The 18,978-nt window shown below is 34.7% G+C and overlaps 1 protein-coding gene across 1 annotated transcript in view; it reads right to left on the bottom strand.

Moving 5' to 3' along the window:
• Positions 1-18,978, bottom strand: part of LOC584896 (C-Maf-inducing protein) — a 59,590-nt gene that overhangs the window by 14,087 nt on the left and 26,525 nt on the right. Inside the window, exons 5-10 of the mRNA XM_030975893.1 lie at positions 14,796-14,984; positions 13,450-13,553; positions 12,319-12,420; positions 11,858-11,968; positions 10,517-10,582; positions 3,205-3,231 (exon numbers count right to left, since the gene is read on the bottom strand). Coding sequence (XP_030831753.1) covers positions 3,205-3,231; positions 10,517-10,582; positions 11,858-11,968; positions 12,319-12,420; positions 13,450-13,553; positions 14,796-14,984 — 599 coding nt within the window. The remainder of the gene's footprint in view (positions 1-3,204; positions 3,232-10,516; positions 10,583-11,857; positions 11,969-12,318; positions 12,421-13,449; positions 13,554-14,795; positions 14,985-18,978) is intronic.

The following is an 18,978-nucleotide window of genomic DNA, read 5'->3' as shown; positions in this document are numbered from 1 at the left end:
AGAAGGTGATAGAAGGAAGAAACAAAGAATAACATAAGAGAAGGTGATAGAAGGAAGAAACAAAGAATAACATAAGGAAAGACAGAAAGAGAAAGTGATAGAATGATTAAAACAAAGAATAACATAAGAGACTGTGAGTGAAGGTAAAAAACAAAGAATAACATAAGAGAAGGTGATAGAAGGAAGAAACAAAGAATAACATAAGGAAAGACAGAAAGAGAAAGTGATAGAATGATTAAAACAAAGAATAACATAAGAAACTGTGAGTGAAGGTAAAAAACAAAGATTAACATAAGCATAGAAGGAAGAAACAAGGAATAACAAAAGAGAAAGTGATAGAATTATAAAAATAAAGAATAACATAAGAGAAGGTGATAGAAGGAAAAGAACAAAGATTAACATAAGAATAGAAGGAAGAAACAAAGAATAACATAAGGAAAGACAGAAAGAGAAAGTGATAGAATTATAAAAATAAAGAATAACATAAGAGAAGGTGATAGAAGGAAAAAACCAAAGAATAACATAAGAATAGAAGGAAGAAACAAAAAATAACATAAGGAAAGACAGAAAGAGAAAAAAAAGAGGAAAACAAGGTATAACATAACGGAACAGGCCATGATAAAGAGCATGGTATAGTAAACGCAAATTGCATGAAAAGCAGGCGCGCGGTTTTTGCCCAAACCGGAACAGGCTCCGTCATACAATCATGATTGAGAACTCCGTCCGTTCAATCGAATTTTAGCGACCGTGATTCTGCAGAATCATGATACAAAACGCATCTTTTTCAGCGTTTCATGTTTGTGTTTTCAAACACGTTTATTTTTACGACCGACGAAAAAATCGCTTGAACGCATTGCGTTTTAAACTAAACGTCTTTAGAAACCGTGATTCTAGGGTGAAAAAGTGTCGATTAAACGCACCCTATGTGACTTTAAGGATTGATGACCACAATCCTATCAAGTATTCATGTGATGTTACAGAAAAAAACTCTACCAGGCCTGGTAGATTGCAAGCTACATCTTTGTAATCAATCTTTGGGTGCTCTTAAAGGCACGAGAGAATGAGCTTGAACAAAAACAAAAACTGGTTTCAAGTTAATGCAGAAGCTCAGATAATGAACAGAAAGAAGAGAAGAGAAGAAAAGTGGAGAAGAGACATAAAGAGAGAGAGAGAGAATAAGAGTATATATATATAGAGAGAGAGAGAGAGAGAGAGAGAGAGAGAGAGGGGAGAGAGAGAGAGAGAGGGGAGACTCGTTTTTATTAGAAGTTGATATTAAGAATGGCACGACTGTGTACAATAGTAAACTCTTTCTAAGTTATTTATATGCTCTTCTTTCTACGTTAACTCGATTCCCAGGAAAAACAAAAAACAAAGAGAAGATCAAGAAACAATGATATAAGGAACATGCACTAGGAATCCCATAAGAAAAAGCAAATCACAAAAAGACAAGGTCCTATACAAGCAAGCCAGTTCAGCTAGCTTGATAGATAGATGGACTAAGTGTTGTTACTTCTCTCGGTTTCTGATTGGTTTGTTTATCACGAAATGAGAGAGAAAGAGCACACCTCATTAATCAGGTCAGACAGATAAATACGTATCTGTGTAAAATGGGAGATAACATCAAAGGAGACTACTAAAGCAACTATTACGGAAAGTGGTTTCTGGGGCACATGAAAGGTATGTAGGTAAACCCAGTGGAGTTTGCTTCATTTCAACATAACAAGAATTTCCCAATGTGTATGTTCACTTCAGTTATCTCTCATTCAGTAAAATATAATATTGTTTAGTAAAAAAAAAATTAAAAAAGTGGTTGAATTTAGTGTTCAGATACATGTAATAAATAATATGTTTAAATACGGTAACTTCAAAAATTCAAAATTAGAATAAAAACTAATCGGATATTGCTCAAAATTTCACCAATTTGTTTCTCTCATCTATCTGTTTTTATTTAATAATACAGGGTAATTATCAGTTTCAGAAAGGTTTGTCTGATGGTACATGACATTGTATAAATAGAGAAGGTTTTAAACACATTGTGAACTGAAAGAGAGCATACGGATCATAAATTTGGGACAATTTCAATCCCACAATGGCACAAATATCTGAAGTATAAGGATGACAGGATGAAAAGGAAAAGAAGAAGACACTAAAAGGGAGTTCATAGCTACTGCATCTCATATCTTCCATCACAATATTCAATGCCATTGCAAAAATTGACATGCTGACTGCACAGAAGACCAATGTACAGTTTTAAGAGCGAGAGAGAGAGAGAGAGAGAGAGAGAGAGAAAGGGAAAGAGAGAGAGAGAGAGAGAGAGAAAGGGAAAGAGAGAGAGAGAGAGAGAGAAAGGGAGAGAGAGAGAGAGAGAGAGAGAGAGAGGGGGGGGGGGGGGGGGAGGGGAGGGAAGAGAACAGCAATTGAAATATATGAACCCCTAATGCAGCATGAATAAATAGCAAGATCAGTATATCATGATGTACCCTCATCTTCTACCCTAATCAACAAAAGAGTTTGAGAGACATCAATTATTCCCCCACTCTTACAAGCTTTTGTTTTTCGGAACACCATAATATATCATAAAGCACAACAGGGCACATATAGTATAGCCTTGCAATCCGCAAGGCTATATTATATTGAGTAACATCTCACAAGGATTTTGTAAAATATGTGTGGATATTGTTATCACCCAGGATATACCAGGAAGAAAAGAAAGAAAAAAATCCAGATTCTATAACACATTTCTTTCTTATCAAGATATCCATGCAACTCATTGTATTACTGTAACCATAAACTTCCTTTAGTCTACGCCACACAGACTCCTGTTTACATACATGTAGTTGCATATATCATATTATGAGATCTTTGGATTACTGAATCTAAAGATAGTGTAATTATATCAAAACCCTTTTACAAGTGCATCTAGGGACACTACATCAGCATCATGGGACATACACTATACAAAACTACAATTAATTAAAAAGGTACAATACAGATATGTGTTATTGACTTTCTTACTTGAAATAATATGTGCAATGGGAAAAGAAAATAGGAAAACAAAGATATTCATTTATCAAAAGAGGCAGTCAGTTTGAAGTACAACTATAGAGTGGCCCATTATATTTCTACACTCACAACTGTCTACAACAATAAAACACAAGAAATTGAAGACAAAGAAGGGCATTAATGAAAGATAATACTTACGACGTGAGGGGTCTGTGCGTCATTGCCCTGTTATTGAGAAAGAGAGAGAAAAGAAAGGTTAAATAAAAACAATGCTCATGGTTTGAACACAATAACACAAACTGAGTACACTTGTACAGGTATAGGTGTCCCAGGGAAAGCAATAAAACATGAAATGAAATACATGTGATGGTAGTATATGGTGGTGTGACGTAGGGGCAGGAGTATGATAATGGCTTGAAATTTAAGTGTATAAAGTGTCATGTGTCAGTCATAGCATAGGTCATACTCCATGACCTAGGAGTGATATTTGCCTCATAATGGGCATTATTCAACTCAATCCTTCACACATCTGCAGGTATTAAACACACCTTTTATGCAGAACAAAATTGATTAAATCATTTGAGACAATTGTTTGAAAGGCTTTTCTGCTCATGAAAGTGAGAGTCTAGCACATTACATTTTAGCGGAATGGATGATGATAAAAGATACTCAATCAGGTTAAATATTGTCATATATGTATAATAAACATTTCTTCTGAATATATTCAGCATGCAGTAGCCATTCAGTATAAACACATGATTGTTTAATCACATCATATCTGAATATTTATTTACCCCCGGACACTGCACCATGGGTGTGGCTATGGACACAAATCATTTTACTCTCCTTTACCAATGACTACATCCTATGACAAAATGTTATCTCAAGTTATTTAATAACACAAGATATTTTAATGAGATGAAATAATGTCTTGCTACCCACATGTTCTTCTTCATTAATTTACTTCTTGATAAAGATGAGAGCTATGTCCTTGTTATTTCATTTCCTTCTGACCTACACATATTGTACGTCACAACTGCCCACTTGCCCATATCTCATTTCCTTTTCTAAAAATGTATTCTCTCATTTTCTCTTCCCTTCTATCTCTAAATCTCTCCTTTTGTTTCAATGTGTCAGATTTGTTGAAGTTCTTCTCATGTTATCCTACCTTACTATTCCCAAAACTATCTTCAGACAATCGATATTTCAACCCCTATATGTGATTCATTATTTGTTTGTGGCCTCTTTATGAGATTTCTCCTATCTCAAATAATTGCAAAGATTATTATCTGTTACAGGCGCGTACGCAGGGGGGGGGGGGGGGGGGGGGGGGGGTTACCCCCCCCCCTTGAGTTTTTTTTATGTGTATGAATTGTGTATGTTTTTTTGGAACCCCCCCCCTTTAGAAAAAAGTGTCTTTTTACCCCCCCCCCCCCCCCCCCCCCCCCCCCCCCCCCCCCCCCTACTGAGCGACTTTTTCGGCCGGCGCGATTTTCAAACCCCCTCCCTTGAAAAAATCCTGCGTATGCCACTGATCTGTTACTTCCATAGTGTGTGGAGTAAATACTATTAGAGGAGAACAGTATAAATACTGATGAGGCTACCCTGGGTAAAGAAGACATATTATTATTATTATTATTATTATCTTAACTAGTCTGTATAACAAGTTCCAAACCCAGTTGAACTCCTTTCTGCTCAGATGGGAAAACGGTCCAAAACCCCATTTATGTTAGAAGCCTATGGACCCCTGATGCCTCTGTCCATTTGTCATGCATTATATCTAAATCTTTAGACGTTGTATAATCAAAGAAAAATGGCCACCAAACAATCATGCAAATGAACCAGGGGAATACGTGAATTGAATAAATTTGCATTGAGACTACACACTGCTCTGTTCAGTATACTGACTAGCTGTGTGTGACAATTACACAGCCTTCTAACGCAGAATTCAACCAAATGTTGAAAAGATGTACATATATTGTTGTGATATTGCATGGATTGCATTCCTTTTGAATCCAAAAATGATCCTGTCAATCAGAAGATTTTAACAACATGAGAGGAATGGTAAAGATATCAAATCTGTAGAAGAAATACTTTCAACATTAAATGTGTAGGACTCAAACAAATTATTGATTGCTTCTTTGATGCACAAGTTTTTTACCAAACGCCTCCCCCCTTATCTTATTCAGATGTTTTGTTTAACCGAAAATGTCCATGCTTACTCTACTCGACAGTCAGCCAAATTCCATCTCTGGAAAACAGAAACTAATATACTTTCAAACTCAGTTCGTTACCTTGGCCCCATTATCTGGAATTCCTTGCCTTCTGACATTCAACACACATGATTCAATGCACTCTTTAAAAACACGAATGAAAAGATTCCTTCTCTCTAAATGATCAAATTAAATAATGTAAATTTACCTTGCTACTCAGCTTTGTAGAGTGCTGGAGTGTGGCGTCGCAACGACCACACCCCTCCGGCTGTCGTTAGCATTATTCATGATTCATTTGTAAACAACTATTCTTTTTTGTTTGTTTGTTTGTTTTTTTTTTTGTTTTTTTTTACTCTGGTGATCTCCTCCTTACAAGCCCTTGAGGCTTTTTTCGGGACACCCTTTTCTTTCATTTATTTGTATTACTAGCTCTTATGTATGTATTACTCTGTTATTTTGATGTAAACATGAAATTATGCATGACATACTGTAAACTTGTTAGATTTTTAATTGTACATATTGGAAGAAATAAATGAGAGCTATATGCTCTCTCTCAATCAATCAATATGATTCTGTGTCTGTACAAACTACAATCGAAATGTATCTAGTAATAATAACACAGCAGGTGGGTATTAAATGTGTGAAGACCTTTGCCAAGCTTCCTAATAACTGCAGCCAGATTGCAAATGAATCACTTCCCTCAAAATTGTCATCAATTAAATGGGGCTAGTCTTACGAAAGTTAGCTAAAAGAGCACCTGAAGAGTAAGCTTTGGTAAACTTCAATATCTCTCTATACAAAAGTTAAGCCTTTTTTTAAAGAATACAGTATATCAACATTGAACCCAAACATGTACAGCATTTTTTAATCACAGGTCCATTTTAAGTCAATTTTAGTCAGACAATGACAGCCTAATGCAATGATGTCAGTTATAATAATTCACATAAATTGAATAAGCACACATTCCCCACCACAATATCAATATCAATAACATTGAACAAACTTTTATTAGACTTGATATCTTGTGGGGGAAAATAAAAGACTGAACATTGTCTGAAAAGTTAAAAAGGTTTCCAGATATTTTGAAGATGTATATACTGTAATGTAAGAGTGTTGAATTATCATTTCTTCTTTCCAGTATTTTAGAGCACAACATATAGAACCATAAAAGACAAAAAAACAAAAAAACAAAAAGTCTTCATTACATGTGACTGACACATTCTGATTTTGTGCAAAATGAATTAAAAGTTATTGGAATTTTTTTCTTCAAGTATTTCAACATGTCCTACATCTCATGCTTGTAGATCTGGTTGAGTGTTGTAAATAGTTTCTGAAATGGAAACAAACCTAGATTAAGTTCCTGTTTAGACAATATTCATGTAATGCTGTATTGCAAAAGCTTAACCCTTACTGTACTGGGCTATTTTGAGCACCCACTGACTGGGGGGGGGGGGGGGGGCCTGGGAGGCCCCCCCCCCCTATGATCTCGGCCGTCGATTGTCCGATGAACACGAAAATTTGCATGTTTGTAGATATTTACGTAAGGAACAAGATGGTATAATTATTTTTTTCCGAATATGCAAATTTTTGTCGTTAGCCTAATTAATTATGCAAAATGCGCTAATTTTATGCATTTTACCGAAAACGTGTCAAACTCCACTTTTTGATTGTTGAAACTCATTATTCATATGAAACTTCTTTTCTCACACAAAAAAGTTATTTTAATGTAATTAATAATGATAATTTATGCAAATTTTAATGCGATTTTCATTTTTTTTTGTTTTTTTGATGACATGCGCATACTAATTGTTATGTAACGCCTTACAGGTATATCCGATTTTGACGAAAATGGTATCAAAATGTGCGTAAGACTTGAGGGAAAAAAGTCATGAAACGACAATTCAAAATTCTAAGCGGTTGCGGCGCAATCTCCGAAAATGTCGAGGGGGGGCCTCCCAGGCCCCCCCCCCCCCCAGTACAGTAAGGGTTAAACTAATAACAAGAAACCTCAACAACTTTACAAAGGATATCTTTAGTGGTTGTTACTTGTTACACATACATGTATATAAACAAGTATGACTTGTATTGATGTACACATATATGAACAAGTGTGACTTGTATTGATGTACACATATATAAACAAGTATGACTTGTATTGATGTACACATATATAAACAAGTATGACTTGTATTGATGTACACATATATAAACAAGTATGACTTGTATTGATGTATTGTATTAGAAACAAGTATATGACTGTTGAAAATATTGCCACATATGAATGGATGGACTCTGTACATTATAAGTATAATACTGTAGATCTTGTTTCAACTCCATATTCGCTTTACAAACTGAATTACATATCAGTCTGTTTTATGTAATGTGTACAACTGGAGGTACTTATTCATTTTTATTCACAACCTTTTTCAGGCTTTCATGAATACGTTTGATGTGTTAAAAGAGACTGCAGTTCAAAATGTATGTAAATGATACAGTGGATACTGATTGAGCTTTGATAGAAAATGGTTTGTTTTTTTTTGGGGGGGGGGGGGGGTGTGATTCAGCAAACTTATTTGTAAATGCCCTTTATCTTTCAAAGAGTTGGTTATGAGGTTCCCTATATGGGTCAAATTTGAATGTAATGAGACATGTATTCATGTCATATATTTATCGAAAATACTACTCTTGTTTGTTCCTCTTTATTTCATGCATAAATTACACTGTCAGACTCTTAGAGACTTCGGTGGAGGGTGCTTTATAAGCACCATTTTATCATTATTATCATTATTATAGCTTCCTACAGGATACTGGTACCACAGTATAAATGTACATCAATAATCTTTTTACCAAGCCATTCAGCGTTCAAATATCATTTATGGCCATGAAAATATGGAATAGTATACCATATGATTTAAGAGCAAAAAGATCTAAAAAATGCTTTTCGGAAGGGAGTTAATGAAACATCTACATGTAAAATCTTTGAGTTAAACATCAGTTAAGACTTCTTAAAATGGCAAAAAATCAATCTCAGATTAGAGAATTTCTAAAAAGATCATCACATTAAATAATGATGTATTTTTTATTCTATTTTTTGCTTTGATACAGAAGTCGACATACATTTGACTTTCATGTATATATTAAGTAAGGAATATTTCTAAACAAATGATCTATTTCCTTGTTTACTCTCATTATATAGTCTCTATATATTCTCTTACATATATATTTATATCCTGCATCAAAAATTTGTTGGCTTTTGATTGGTTGAGAGCTCGTCACATGACCAGAAATATTTGAGCTATTTTTTTAGAAAGTACTATATGAGAGTACTATTTTGGTTTACTATTTGGGAGTTGAAAATAAAATGTGAATTTTTTTTTTAATTGAATCAATTTTTTTTTTCAAATCTTAATTTAATAAAAACAAAATATTTTAAATCTTTTTAGATAAAAATTGACATTTTTTTTGTTCTAAAATTTGTTTTCCCAAAAATGTTTTTTTTTTTTTTTTTAAATAAATTTTTGATGCAGGATATAAAACAAATATACCATGCCTTTTATTTGAGGTACTGGTTAAACTATGGGCCTCGGGGACCCCAGACGTACCATTTGCTTCGGGGCTGCGCCCCTTAGCAAATAGTACTATTGGAGTCACCTCTTGCGCATAGTTTTAACCAGAACCTCTCAAGGCAGTGTATATTTGTATAATATGTAATATAGTATACTTGGTAGTAAAAATAGTAAACAATTCTTGCCAAAGACAGGGAACCAGACTCGACTAGCACTTATGCGAACTTCTGATACCCCATTTAACAACAAAAGTGTACACATAATCTTTTATTTCATTTCTATATAACATACTTTGTAAAACAATGTTTATCTTATACAGTGGGCTTGCGGGTGCACCATGTGAGAGAGAGGGAGGATTGAGGAGTCCTGAAAAGGACTCTCGGTAATCTTTCTTGAGGGTGTGTAGTCCTGAATAAGACTGTTGGTGTAGTCTTGAAAAAGACTGTTGGTTATCTTTCTTTCTTAGCTTATAGTTCTAAGGAGAACTATAGCGCCGACTGGAGAGTATGGGTGGCGGAAGTGGCTCGACGTTTCGAACAGGTTGACTATCGGTCGTCAGGAGTGGAGAATAGCTGTCGTGCGTGAGCTCAAGTCGTGGGGGAAATATACATGACCGTGTGGGCTTTATCTTATTCATGTGTAATGGAGTGTTGGCTCAGTCAGTAGAGCGTCCGCCTCACAACCGGGAGGTCGTGGGTTCGAACCCCGGCCGCGTCATACCAAAAGACGTTAAAAGATGGGAGTTGTTGCTACCTTGTTTGGCGTTCGACAATAAGGGATAGAGCAACGTCGATCTGGCGCTGATCAGTGGCTGCCGGGCTCACGATTAATTAAGCAAAAAGAATTTCCGTTTCGGTTTAATAAAATTTGGAGTGGACTATTAGGCTATTATTATTATTATTTATCATGTGTTATATGTGTTTTATGTAACAATAATTGATACATAATGTTTTACTTGTTATTATTTTTGTTGTTAATAAAGTCAAACTCAAATAACTACCATATACAGTACTTAAAGATAAACTGGTAATGCGATTGCATTGTGAAAGAAAAGGTGTGGAAAGGATCAGAAACAGTTGATCATGTAGCATGCAAGTATTGATGTGCACTGCAAGGTTCTGGAGTCATCAAAATCCTAATAAATTTGACAGAGTCTTGGTAAAGTAACAAGCACTGTACACAAAAAGCATATATGAGACAACACACATGGTGTCGGGGCTAGTACTACCTTGATTTCCTTGTCTTTCTATGCTAATTACTCAGCCAGTATATGTTTGGCACATGTCATTTATTTGTAATCTTGAGAATTAATTTTCTTTTTTTTTACCAGAACTGGAGTTTATCTTTAATCATTAAACAAATTGTAATACGCATACATGTATGACCACGTATTGCTTGTAGCCAATTAATAGGTCATCATCATTCCTGAATTTTGAGAGTAAATTGATGATTTTGAAACATCTAGACTTTTTAACAGCAAGTTGAATATAACGATCAAATTTGATCAAATTTCAAAGTAATGAATTATGAAATGATCACAAACTCACATTGGATTCACTATGGAGGTGCTTGGAAAGACTGAAAAAGGGAATTAAGCACACTCCATAGCTGAGATTCAAGGGGATGGGGCCCAGAAATAAACCTGACTGTTTATCATCTAATCTGTGTAATATAACCAATGAGGGAGATTCAACGATCAAAGAAATAATAAAGATTTTTTTAAATACTTACACTTTAGGAAACGGAATGGGTAGCAGCATTCCAGAAAGAGAAGGGAGCCAGTCATCATAATCAGCCCTGGAAAAAACAAAAACAATTAATAAATAATTAATTAAACCATAACCAGAATCTCTTTTTAATAATTAGCACATGGTTTAATTATCCACAGATATCTCAAACATGGAGAAGTCAGACTTTGTGCATTTTAGAATAATCATTGTCAAAGTCATGGATGTGCCTCATGAATACCTTTAGTCTGCCCCCTTATGAAGAATACATTCCACCTCTGTTTCATATAATGTCTAGTCGGTGCATAAATGAATAACGATTATATAATGTCATACCCGATTCGTCTCGGGGGTGTCACAATTTTGTACAAATGACTGTATCTGCCCATGTGCAGATTGTGTATACAAACTGGCTTTACCAGGTATTTATTTGACTTCTTAAAAATACCATTTTTGTTTCAATTTATTTCCCTGTTAATCTTATCTCACTTCAGGTACATGTAGTACTTCATAAAGAAAGAAAGATATCTAAAAAACTTTTAAACGTTTCAGTCAATGATTTATCAACAAAGTGAGTTACAAAAAATGTTCACATGAAAATCTTTTCTTTAAAATGTAGCAGCCATCAAAAAATAATGATAACGTTAAAAAAGTAAATATTATTTCTTTATAGTTATGATATACACATCAATTATAACAATAGACATGCCTGGTCAAAAACTTTTCTAGTGATCGATAGTACTTTTCTTCCCATTTTCTTTTGATTAATCATATTTCCAACAATACTATAACTCATTACCGGTTGTCTCATTATAGTTGGTTAAATTTGTAAATTTTCATTCTGATAACTAAATGATATCAATGTAATTAGCTCATTAATTAAATATACTGACTCAACTGTACCCACTCCAATATGTGCTTTTGATAATATTTTGATTCAATATCTATAATAATCTGTTTGTATTTATTGACTGATTAATCTATCTATCAGTCTTTCTATCTATCTTGCTATCTTTATTTTTTTAATTAATATTTTTTCTCTCTTTCTATATGTTCAAGTTCAAGTTCAAGTTTTATAAAAAGAGTTGTATTATCAGTATTCTGGAGAAAATGTATTCCTTACTAGTTATTCATACATCACCTTTATAACAATTATTTTCCCTCTCTCCTTCTATTTGAATAGAGTTTTGGTTATCAGTATTCTGGAAAAAAGGTATTCCTCACTGGTTATTTATACACCTTTATAACAATTACAATATGACAACTCCAGCAGCTGGGTGGCCTTTTTAAAAAATAACTTATATATTTGAGAATAGAAAATGATAGAAGGATACTAGTATCTCACGTTAGTTGTAGTACTTTGACAAAGGATGTCATAACATCTAGTTCATGAAGTACGGTTTCATCTCCTGTAGAGCTCACACTGTCCTCACATTGGATCTCACGCAATCTGCATCTAATTGGGATAGAAGACATACATTTAATGACTCCACCCTTTTTACAAATTAAGTGATGAAAAAAGGTCTTATGCAGGAACTTGAGATATTAATTGGGGGCACAGTTTACTCAACAAAACAAGTAATGCTTTCCATACTAAAATCAATTTTCATGATAGAAACAGAATCTAGTACGAGTAGTAGCAGTAGAAGAAGTAGAAGTAGTAGTAGAAGTAGAAGTGGTAGTAGTAGTAGTAGTAGTAGTAGTAGTAGTAGTAGTAGTAGTAGTAGTAGTAGTATATTTCATTGGTTAATCTGTTTTGCTAGCACAAGGCTAATCTTCCACAAGTGGGTTTGTATTAAGGTTTACCTGTTTGAATCTTGGTAGAAAGTGGCGATAGAAGCAAGGCATATGGCAACCAAGTTAGGGAGTACTCTAGGATGAGGGCACTCAATACTTGGCCCATGCATGCTACAAATAAAAAAGATATAAACATCAATGCACATAGTCACTTGATATGATGATATAAAAGTCACAATTTTCATATGATCATGATATAATAAACATATACGCTTTGATTGATTTCAATTAAGTACACAATCAGAAAATGAAGAGGACATTAAATCAATTCTATTTGTTTTTTCTTGTTTTCTGGTTGTGTTAGTTGTTCATCCATATACTTCACATCCATGTTCAGCTATTTTGAAGCCCATGCCATTTAAGACAAGTTTCATCCTGTTACAAAAGAGATTTCTTTTGTGATCTATTTGATCCATGTTCCACAATAAAAACAAAAGATGAGAAAACTGTGAAATGAAAGTGCGACAGAGGTTAGGAGAGTAAGACCCAGTATTACATGATTTCAACAATAGGTCTCAACGATCAGAAGACATAAGAAAAGACAGCAAACACTATCATTAAGAACCTAATCAATCCACCCATGTTATCCTTCTAAATGTACATCACAAACTACAATTAGGGTGTAGTTACATTCTAGAATCATGTCAAAAGACCAAGCTTATATATACTAGCCATTCTTGTCAACACTGACCAGTGCCCCAATTATTAAACCCTAGTTACCTGTCTTTCTTCTTCTCCTACACTACTTATTTCCATTTGTAATTATATTCCATTGTATCCCATCTTGTCCATCTCTATTTTTGAAGAATGGATGGACTAGAAAGAATGGACGTAATTAACCAACGTTTAGCAAAGATGCATAAACAGGAAGTACCTTCTTGGTTTCTATAAAAATAGCATGTTTCCCTTAATGACACAAGCGCTGAAATGTTTGGAGAAAAAGGAAGAAAATACAATACTTTGTGTTTCCTGCCTCAGTGTCAAGTTATTCTTTGACCCTTTGACTACTGATTCGCTTACATTCCTAATAACATATCCCCTTGTTTCCTCTACAAATGAGGTTAAATCATCAACATAATACATTTATCTCATTTTATGGTGGAAATAAGGACCAGTTTCTAAAATCCATTTTTAACTTACATGCTGACAAATTCCTTGAAGGCAAAATCATGGTCGTCTTTGTAATGCATTGCTAGAATGAAATCACGCACAAATGCCTGGAGCCGTGGATTCTTTCCAAAGTCCTATAAATCACAAGAAACAACAAGAAACATACATGATAAGTTATGAAAATCAATAAATGTTAATTTAAGACAAGTAATGAAAATCAAACTTGTGAAAAAGGGCTGTGCATTTAGTAGTTTTGCAGATGATGCTTACTGAATACTCAGTTGTTGAAGAAATAGATATTGTGTGTGCTATTGAATTCTGCATCCCCTTTTGCGCATAGTGCATTGGGAAAAGATTGCATGGATTTACTAATTCCACATTGATTAAACTGCCTTCATATGTCACACTGCTTTCAAAATAATATCCCAAGATTTCAAATGTCATAAAAATGAATTTTTAAATATTTTAATCAAAATTACACAAGTATACACTTTCTTTTGGAAATCTATACATGTAGGTCTTGTTTTTTATTTTTTCATAAAAATGCACTTCCTTTGTAATTACGAACATTTTGACAAAATTAAATCTATGATTATATCCACTTCACATAATTGGATATTAATACAAAAAAATAACTTCCTTTTCAAAATGAGAAAATGAAATCCTAATATAAGAAAGAAAAAAATTCAGTTAATAATAATTCACTTCCTTTTCAGCCATTTTTGCTCCAAGATTATACTTATAAGAGAGCAAGAAATCACACCTGTCAATTGGTAAAGTAGGCAAAGCATAATACATCTTGAGATAGCTACATTTCAAATTAGGTCCAATGAGAGGCTCATTTCAGGAAATTATAAATTAAAGTCAAAGACTAAGTAAAATACTACTTTTAAATAAGATATATAATTTAAATATAGAAGTGAATCAATCATTTTGTATTTGTAGGACTACATATATCTAATGCCAAGTCTCAGCCTTCCCATACTGTGCCTATGGATTAAAAAAAATCCTTCTTTTTTGGTGGAAATGCAGAACTTCCAATCATTCTACCAAATTCTGTTTCAATAAAGAGTGAATACATCATTTATAACAAGAAGAACCTACTAATCAGAGAAACTTTAGCAGTCAAGATTTGCAAAAATTCATACGCTGAACTAATGTGATTTAATTATATTTATGACGACACAGACTTTCTGTCTGATAATAAAATGTCAAAGCAGTGTAAAAACAAATGGGGAGCGTGCAAAAGTTAGCAAATTTTGCAAGTGGTTTAGATTCATATATATTTCTTTCCATGACATTTGCACTTCGCAAAAGTTTCTTGCAACAAAAACATCAATTTCTAACATATCAGGAAGGTTCTGTGTGTAACTTGCCATATTGTGTTTGAGGATCCTGTGTATGACCGGTGTGAACATCTCAATAACGACTTTAGAACGTGGTGAGTTCCTACAATGTTTGCTGAAGAAGGAACAGATCTCAGGTGATGGTTGGTTGTTCTCTAGGAGAGGAGCTACAGCCATGATGATGCTCTCATGTGCCACAGAGTTAATCATGTCAGCGTTCTGTAAAGTGAAAAAAGAAAAGATAAAAAAGAAAACAGGCCATTTAAACAGAGAGTGATTTCCTTGTAGTGCAATTATGCTTGAAGGGAGTTCTATACAAACACCTTTTACGTTCACATCTAGAAATAATGAAAAGGATACCAACAGAAGTGCCCAAAGCCAGTCTAACTTTAAACAGAAATCCTCTGAGCTGTAATTATATTTGAAAAATACATTTTCTGAATCACTTATGGAGTCATTCATTGGGTGGAAGTAGGAAACCTGCAAAAAGTACACAACTCAAAGAAGAAAGTAATAAAGAAAACTAAATTTCCAAAAAGAACATAAGCAAGAACAGATATTTTCATCTCCCTCCCACCCCATGTCCCCCTCTCTCTCTCCCTCTTTTTTCTCCATTCTCTTTATCTCTGTCAATCTCTTTGTATCACACTCTTAACCTTCTTGCTTCTTTCTCCACAGACTTTGTCAATTGAATAATGACATCTACATTTCCCCTTGGTCATGTCAGCTTACGTATTGTACACTTCTTATCACATCAAAACATTACTGGACAGATCAACAACCATTTATCTCCTTATTTTGACAATTCCTTTTTTTATCAACCACTGTGTGCATCATATATATTCTTCTTCTCATCTCCTTTTATATATAAAATTAACTTCCTTTTCTTGTTACTTTAGCTTGCCAGGAGTTCTATTTAGCTTGGCAATAACAAATTAAATACAAGACCTGTGTAGAAACAGGAACTATACCATGATATCCAACATAACAAAGGACACATTAAAACGAGTCAAACACTCACAGTCTGGCTATAGGACAGGAAAAGGATGGGGGGGGGGGGGGGGGGGGGTTGGAGGAGGAGGGCAGGAAGGTACTTGTGACGGCTACTTTTATGCTCAACAAAGTCTTGCTACCATGCATGTTCAGTGATTTATCAATGATAGTTAGTCAGTGCTTTTACTTGGGCCTAAACAATCAATAAAATGATAAAGAGTAAGATTCTCTCTCTCTCTCTCTCTCTCTCTCTCTCTCTCTCTCTACTGGGAGAAGGGAAGAGCTTTAGTAGTCCTTTGGTACCCAGCCTCCAGACAGGGTTTAAACATAAACTGTTTTTGAGAGGTTACATGTACTTTGACGCGAGCATTTTTCATGAACTATAGGGGCACATTGCCCTCGGCCCCCCCATCTTTGTTTTTTCACCGTTTCCTGACTCTCTAGGACCTTGTCAAGAAATTATAATCACCATCTCTATTATCATCATCAGCAGCAGTATCATAATCATCATCATCAACATTACCATCATCATCATACACAACCATCTTGATCATCATCATAACTTGCAGACTTTTACTTGAAACATAATCTGCACTTGCTGGTTGCACCCAAAGGGGTAGTCTTGCATGCTAGACCCTGTGTAATACTTTACATTCAGCAAACAGTATCCAAATACAGGTCTACTATGTACAGAGAACCAGTTATTTAATAATGAGCACAAAAAAGGGAGCAGAAGGTGGTTTTAACAGCTATGGACATTTTCCAAGAGCTCTATTTTGTTTATATTCACAACATGATTGAAAAAATAACATGTATAATTCAGTCTATATAGTGCCAAATATATGTTTAAATAAACTATTTATTGAAACTGAAACTGGAACAAAATATAAAATCTATTACACTCCTTTATCTAACACAGGGCATAGATAGCTTACTTTATACAGTAAGATCTTAAAGAGTTCCCTTGACCAAAAAAACTTATTTTTCAAACTAATAATTGATCTAAATAACTAAAAGCTGCAGTGATTTATTTAATAGAATACTCAGATATAAAACTAAGCATTTCTTCTTCAACATTCTTCGTCAAATTTCATATCACATTCCTCTTTCATATCGGACAGAACACTGGATCGAGTCTGGAGCAGCAGACTACCTCAAGGTGGCATTTCCTTGTTCCGGGCCATGACCGACCAACTACAAGCTGACATAGATACCGTACGTAATCAATATTCCCCCAGTATGAAAGCACACATACATGTATACATGTGCATGAAATATAGACCGTGGATTTGAAAAACGTTTCCTGAAAAACAACATGGTGAGCACTGCAATAGGTACACTCACTTTTGACTAAATTTCATCATAATCTTCAAAGATAAACCCTCCACGGAATCTGACAACTAGTGTCCTTATTCAGAACAAAATCTAATCATTGCGCTTAGAGACTTCGGTGGTTAGCGCTTTATAAGTAACGTTTTTATTTATTTATTATTTATTGATGATATCATATGCAAATTATCAAAAGAATAGGATTCATGTATATGTGGTTGTGTGTATTTACTGGAAGCTGTGTCTGTATCTTCATGTACCAGTATATCATTTATACAAAAGAAAATTATGTTATGTTAGGCACATATCATCTATTTAGAGCCAGATGGAGCCAACTCGACTGTGACAAAGTATAGGAGTACAAACAGACGCAATATTACTTTCTCTGACAAACAAGGTATGCCAGTTTCAGTATTTGACCTATAGATTTAAAGATATCCAATTCCCCCCCCCCCCCACCCACCCAATTTTCTATCCTGATTGATATCTCTTCATCTATTTGCATTGATGACTTTCGTCAATGAATTTTTTTAGTTCGCGTTCTGAATTCTTTTTCTTCTTCTTTTCGTCAATGTCTCATTCAAATTACTGGTATTGCCCGTCTGCACACATTTAGTAACATGATCAAAGAATTCTAATTCAATGTGATGATATCAAGAATATTTAGTGGGGGTACCGGTAGACAGAGCAGTCTTTGAAATTGAAGACCTGGAAAAGAGGGAAGACAACACATGCTTTATTCAAATGCATGAGATAATACAATCTCTATCATAAACAGAAAGTTGATTTCTTTGACAACTTGCTAACCTGGTAAATGTATGGAAGAGATATGGCAACAAAATAATAACGTAATTAACATGACCTCTTCTATTGTTGGTCGATTAGACTTTGAAAACAAGGGTACACCTGATCCATCAGGCCACTTTCGAGCGGAATAAACACGGCCGTCAATGCATGCATAACCTTATAAGGCTTTCTTATAATCACGTTTTGGTTTGCTTTGCTTCTATGTTATGTACAGAAAGGAATTGGAGTTTTGAAAAATAAATTTAATGAATACAAAATAAATGCTATGTCATTAAAGGGAAATTCACCTCTCAACTATGAAGCATTATCATGACATAGAGAGTAAAACAATATTTCATTTGATATAGAAAGCATTGCTGTAGGCCAAATAATATCGTCTTGCAAGTACAATAAAGGGACCCTACTTCGCCATATTTATGACATTGGGCGCGTTCATGCTTGATTTTGACGGCCAGAATCAGGCATCTGTTACGCGTTTAGTTTAAAACACGATTGCGTTCATGCTCACTTTTGTAGAATCACCGAAAAAACGGCGATCACGATCGCCGATCGTAAACTCACAAAAAGATGCGTTTACAATTTGTAAACGCGTTTAAATGGGGTCAACGCACTGACCTCTAGTGGGTCTACATAGCATGCGCACACAGGTTTGCGAATCCAGCTGAAGGCCACCCAAGGAGAATTGCCTGGAGAAGTGAGCATGAACAGTGCACCGTGGAACTGCGATTACGATGAGCGTTTACGATGAGCGTTACAAATCGCTCATTCTGCCTTCAAAATCAAGCATGAACGCGCCCATTGTCTACTCCTAATATCTACTCCTAATGTGTGCTTCAGATGAAATAAAGATGGCGTCGAGTGGCATATAGTCAAACTTCAAACTACTGCGCATTTGGTAGTGATATGCACGTACAGTTTCAAATACAACTCACATTATGCAGGCATACAGTCGGAAAGAATGGGAAGCAAGATGAAAAGAATATGAGAATTGATAGGCGTCATTGCACTTAGTAAATAAAATGTTATGAATGTGAATGACAGCAGGCTCCCATGTGGGGTCTCTGTTTCATACAAAGCATTATCA

This window comes from Strongylocentrotus purpuratus, unplaced genomic scaffold (genome assembly GCF_000002235.5).
Source record: "Strongylocentrotus purpuratus isolate Spur 01 unplaced genomic scaffold, Spur_5.0 spur5_scaffold_8, whole genome shotgun sequence".
Taxonomy (NCBI): domain Eukaryota; kingdom Metazoa; phylum Echinodermata; class Echinoidea; order Camarodonta; family Strongylocentrotidae; genus Strongylocentrotus; species Strongylocentrotus purpuratus.
This window is presented reverse-complemented; position numbering and strand designations above follow the sequence as displayed.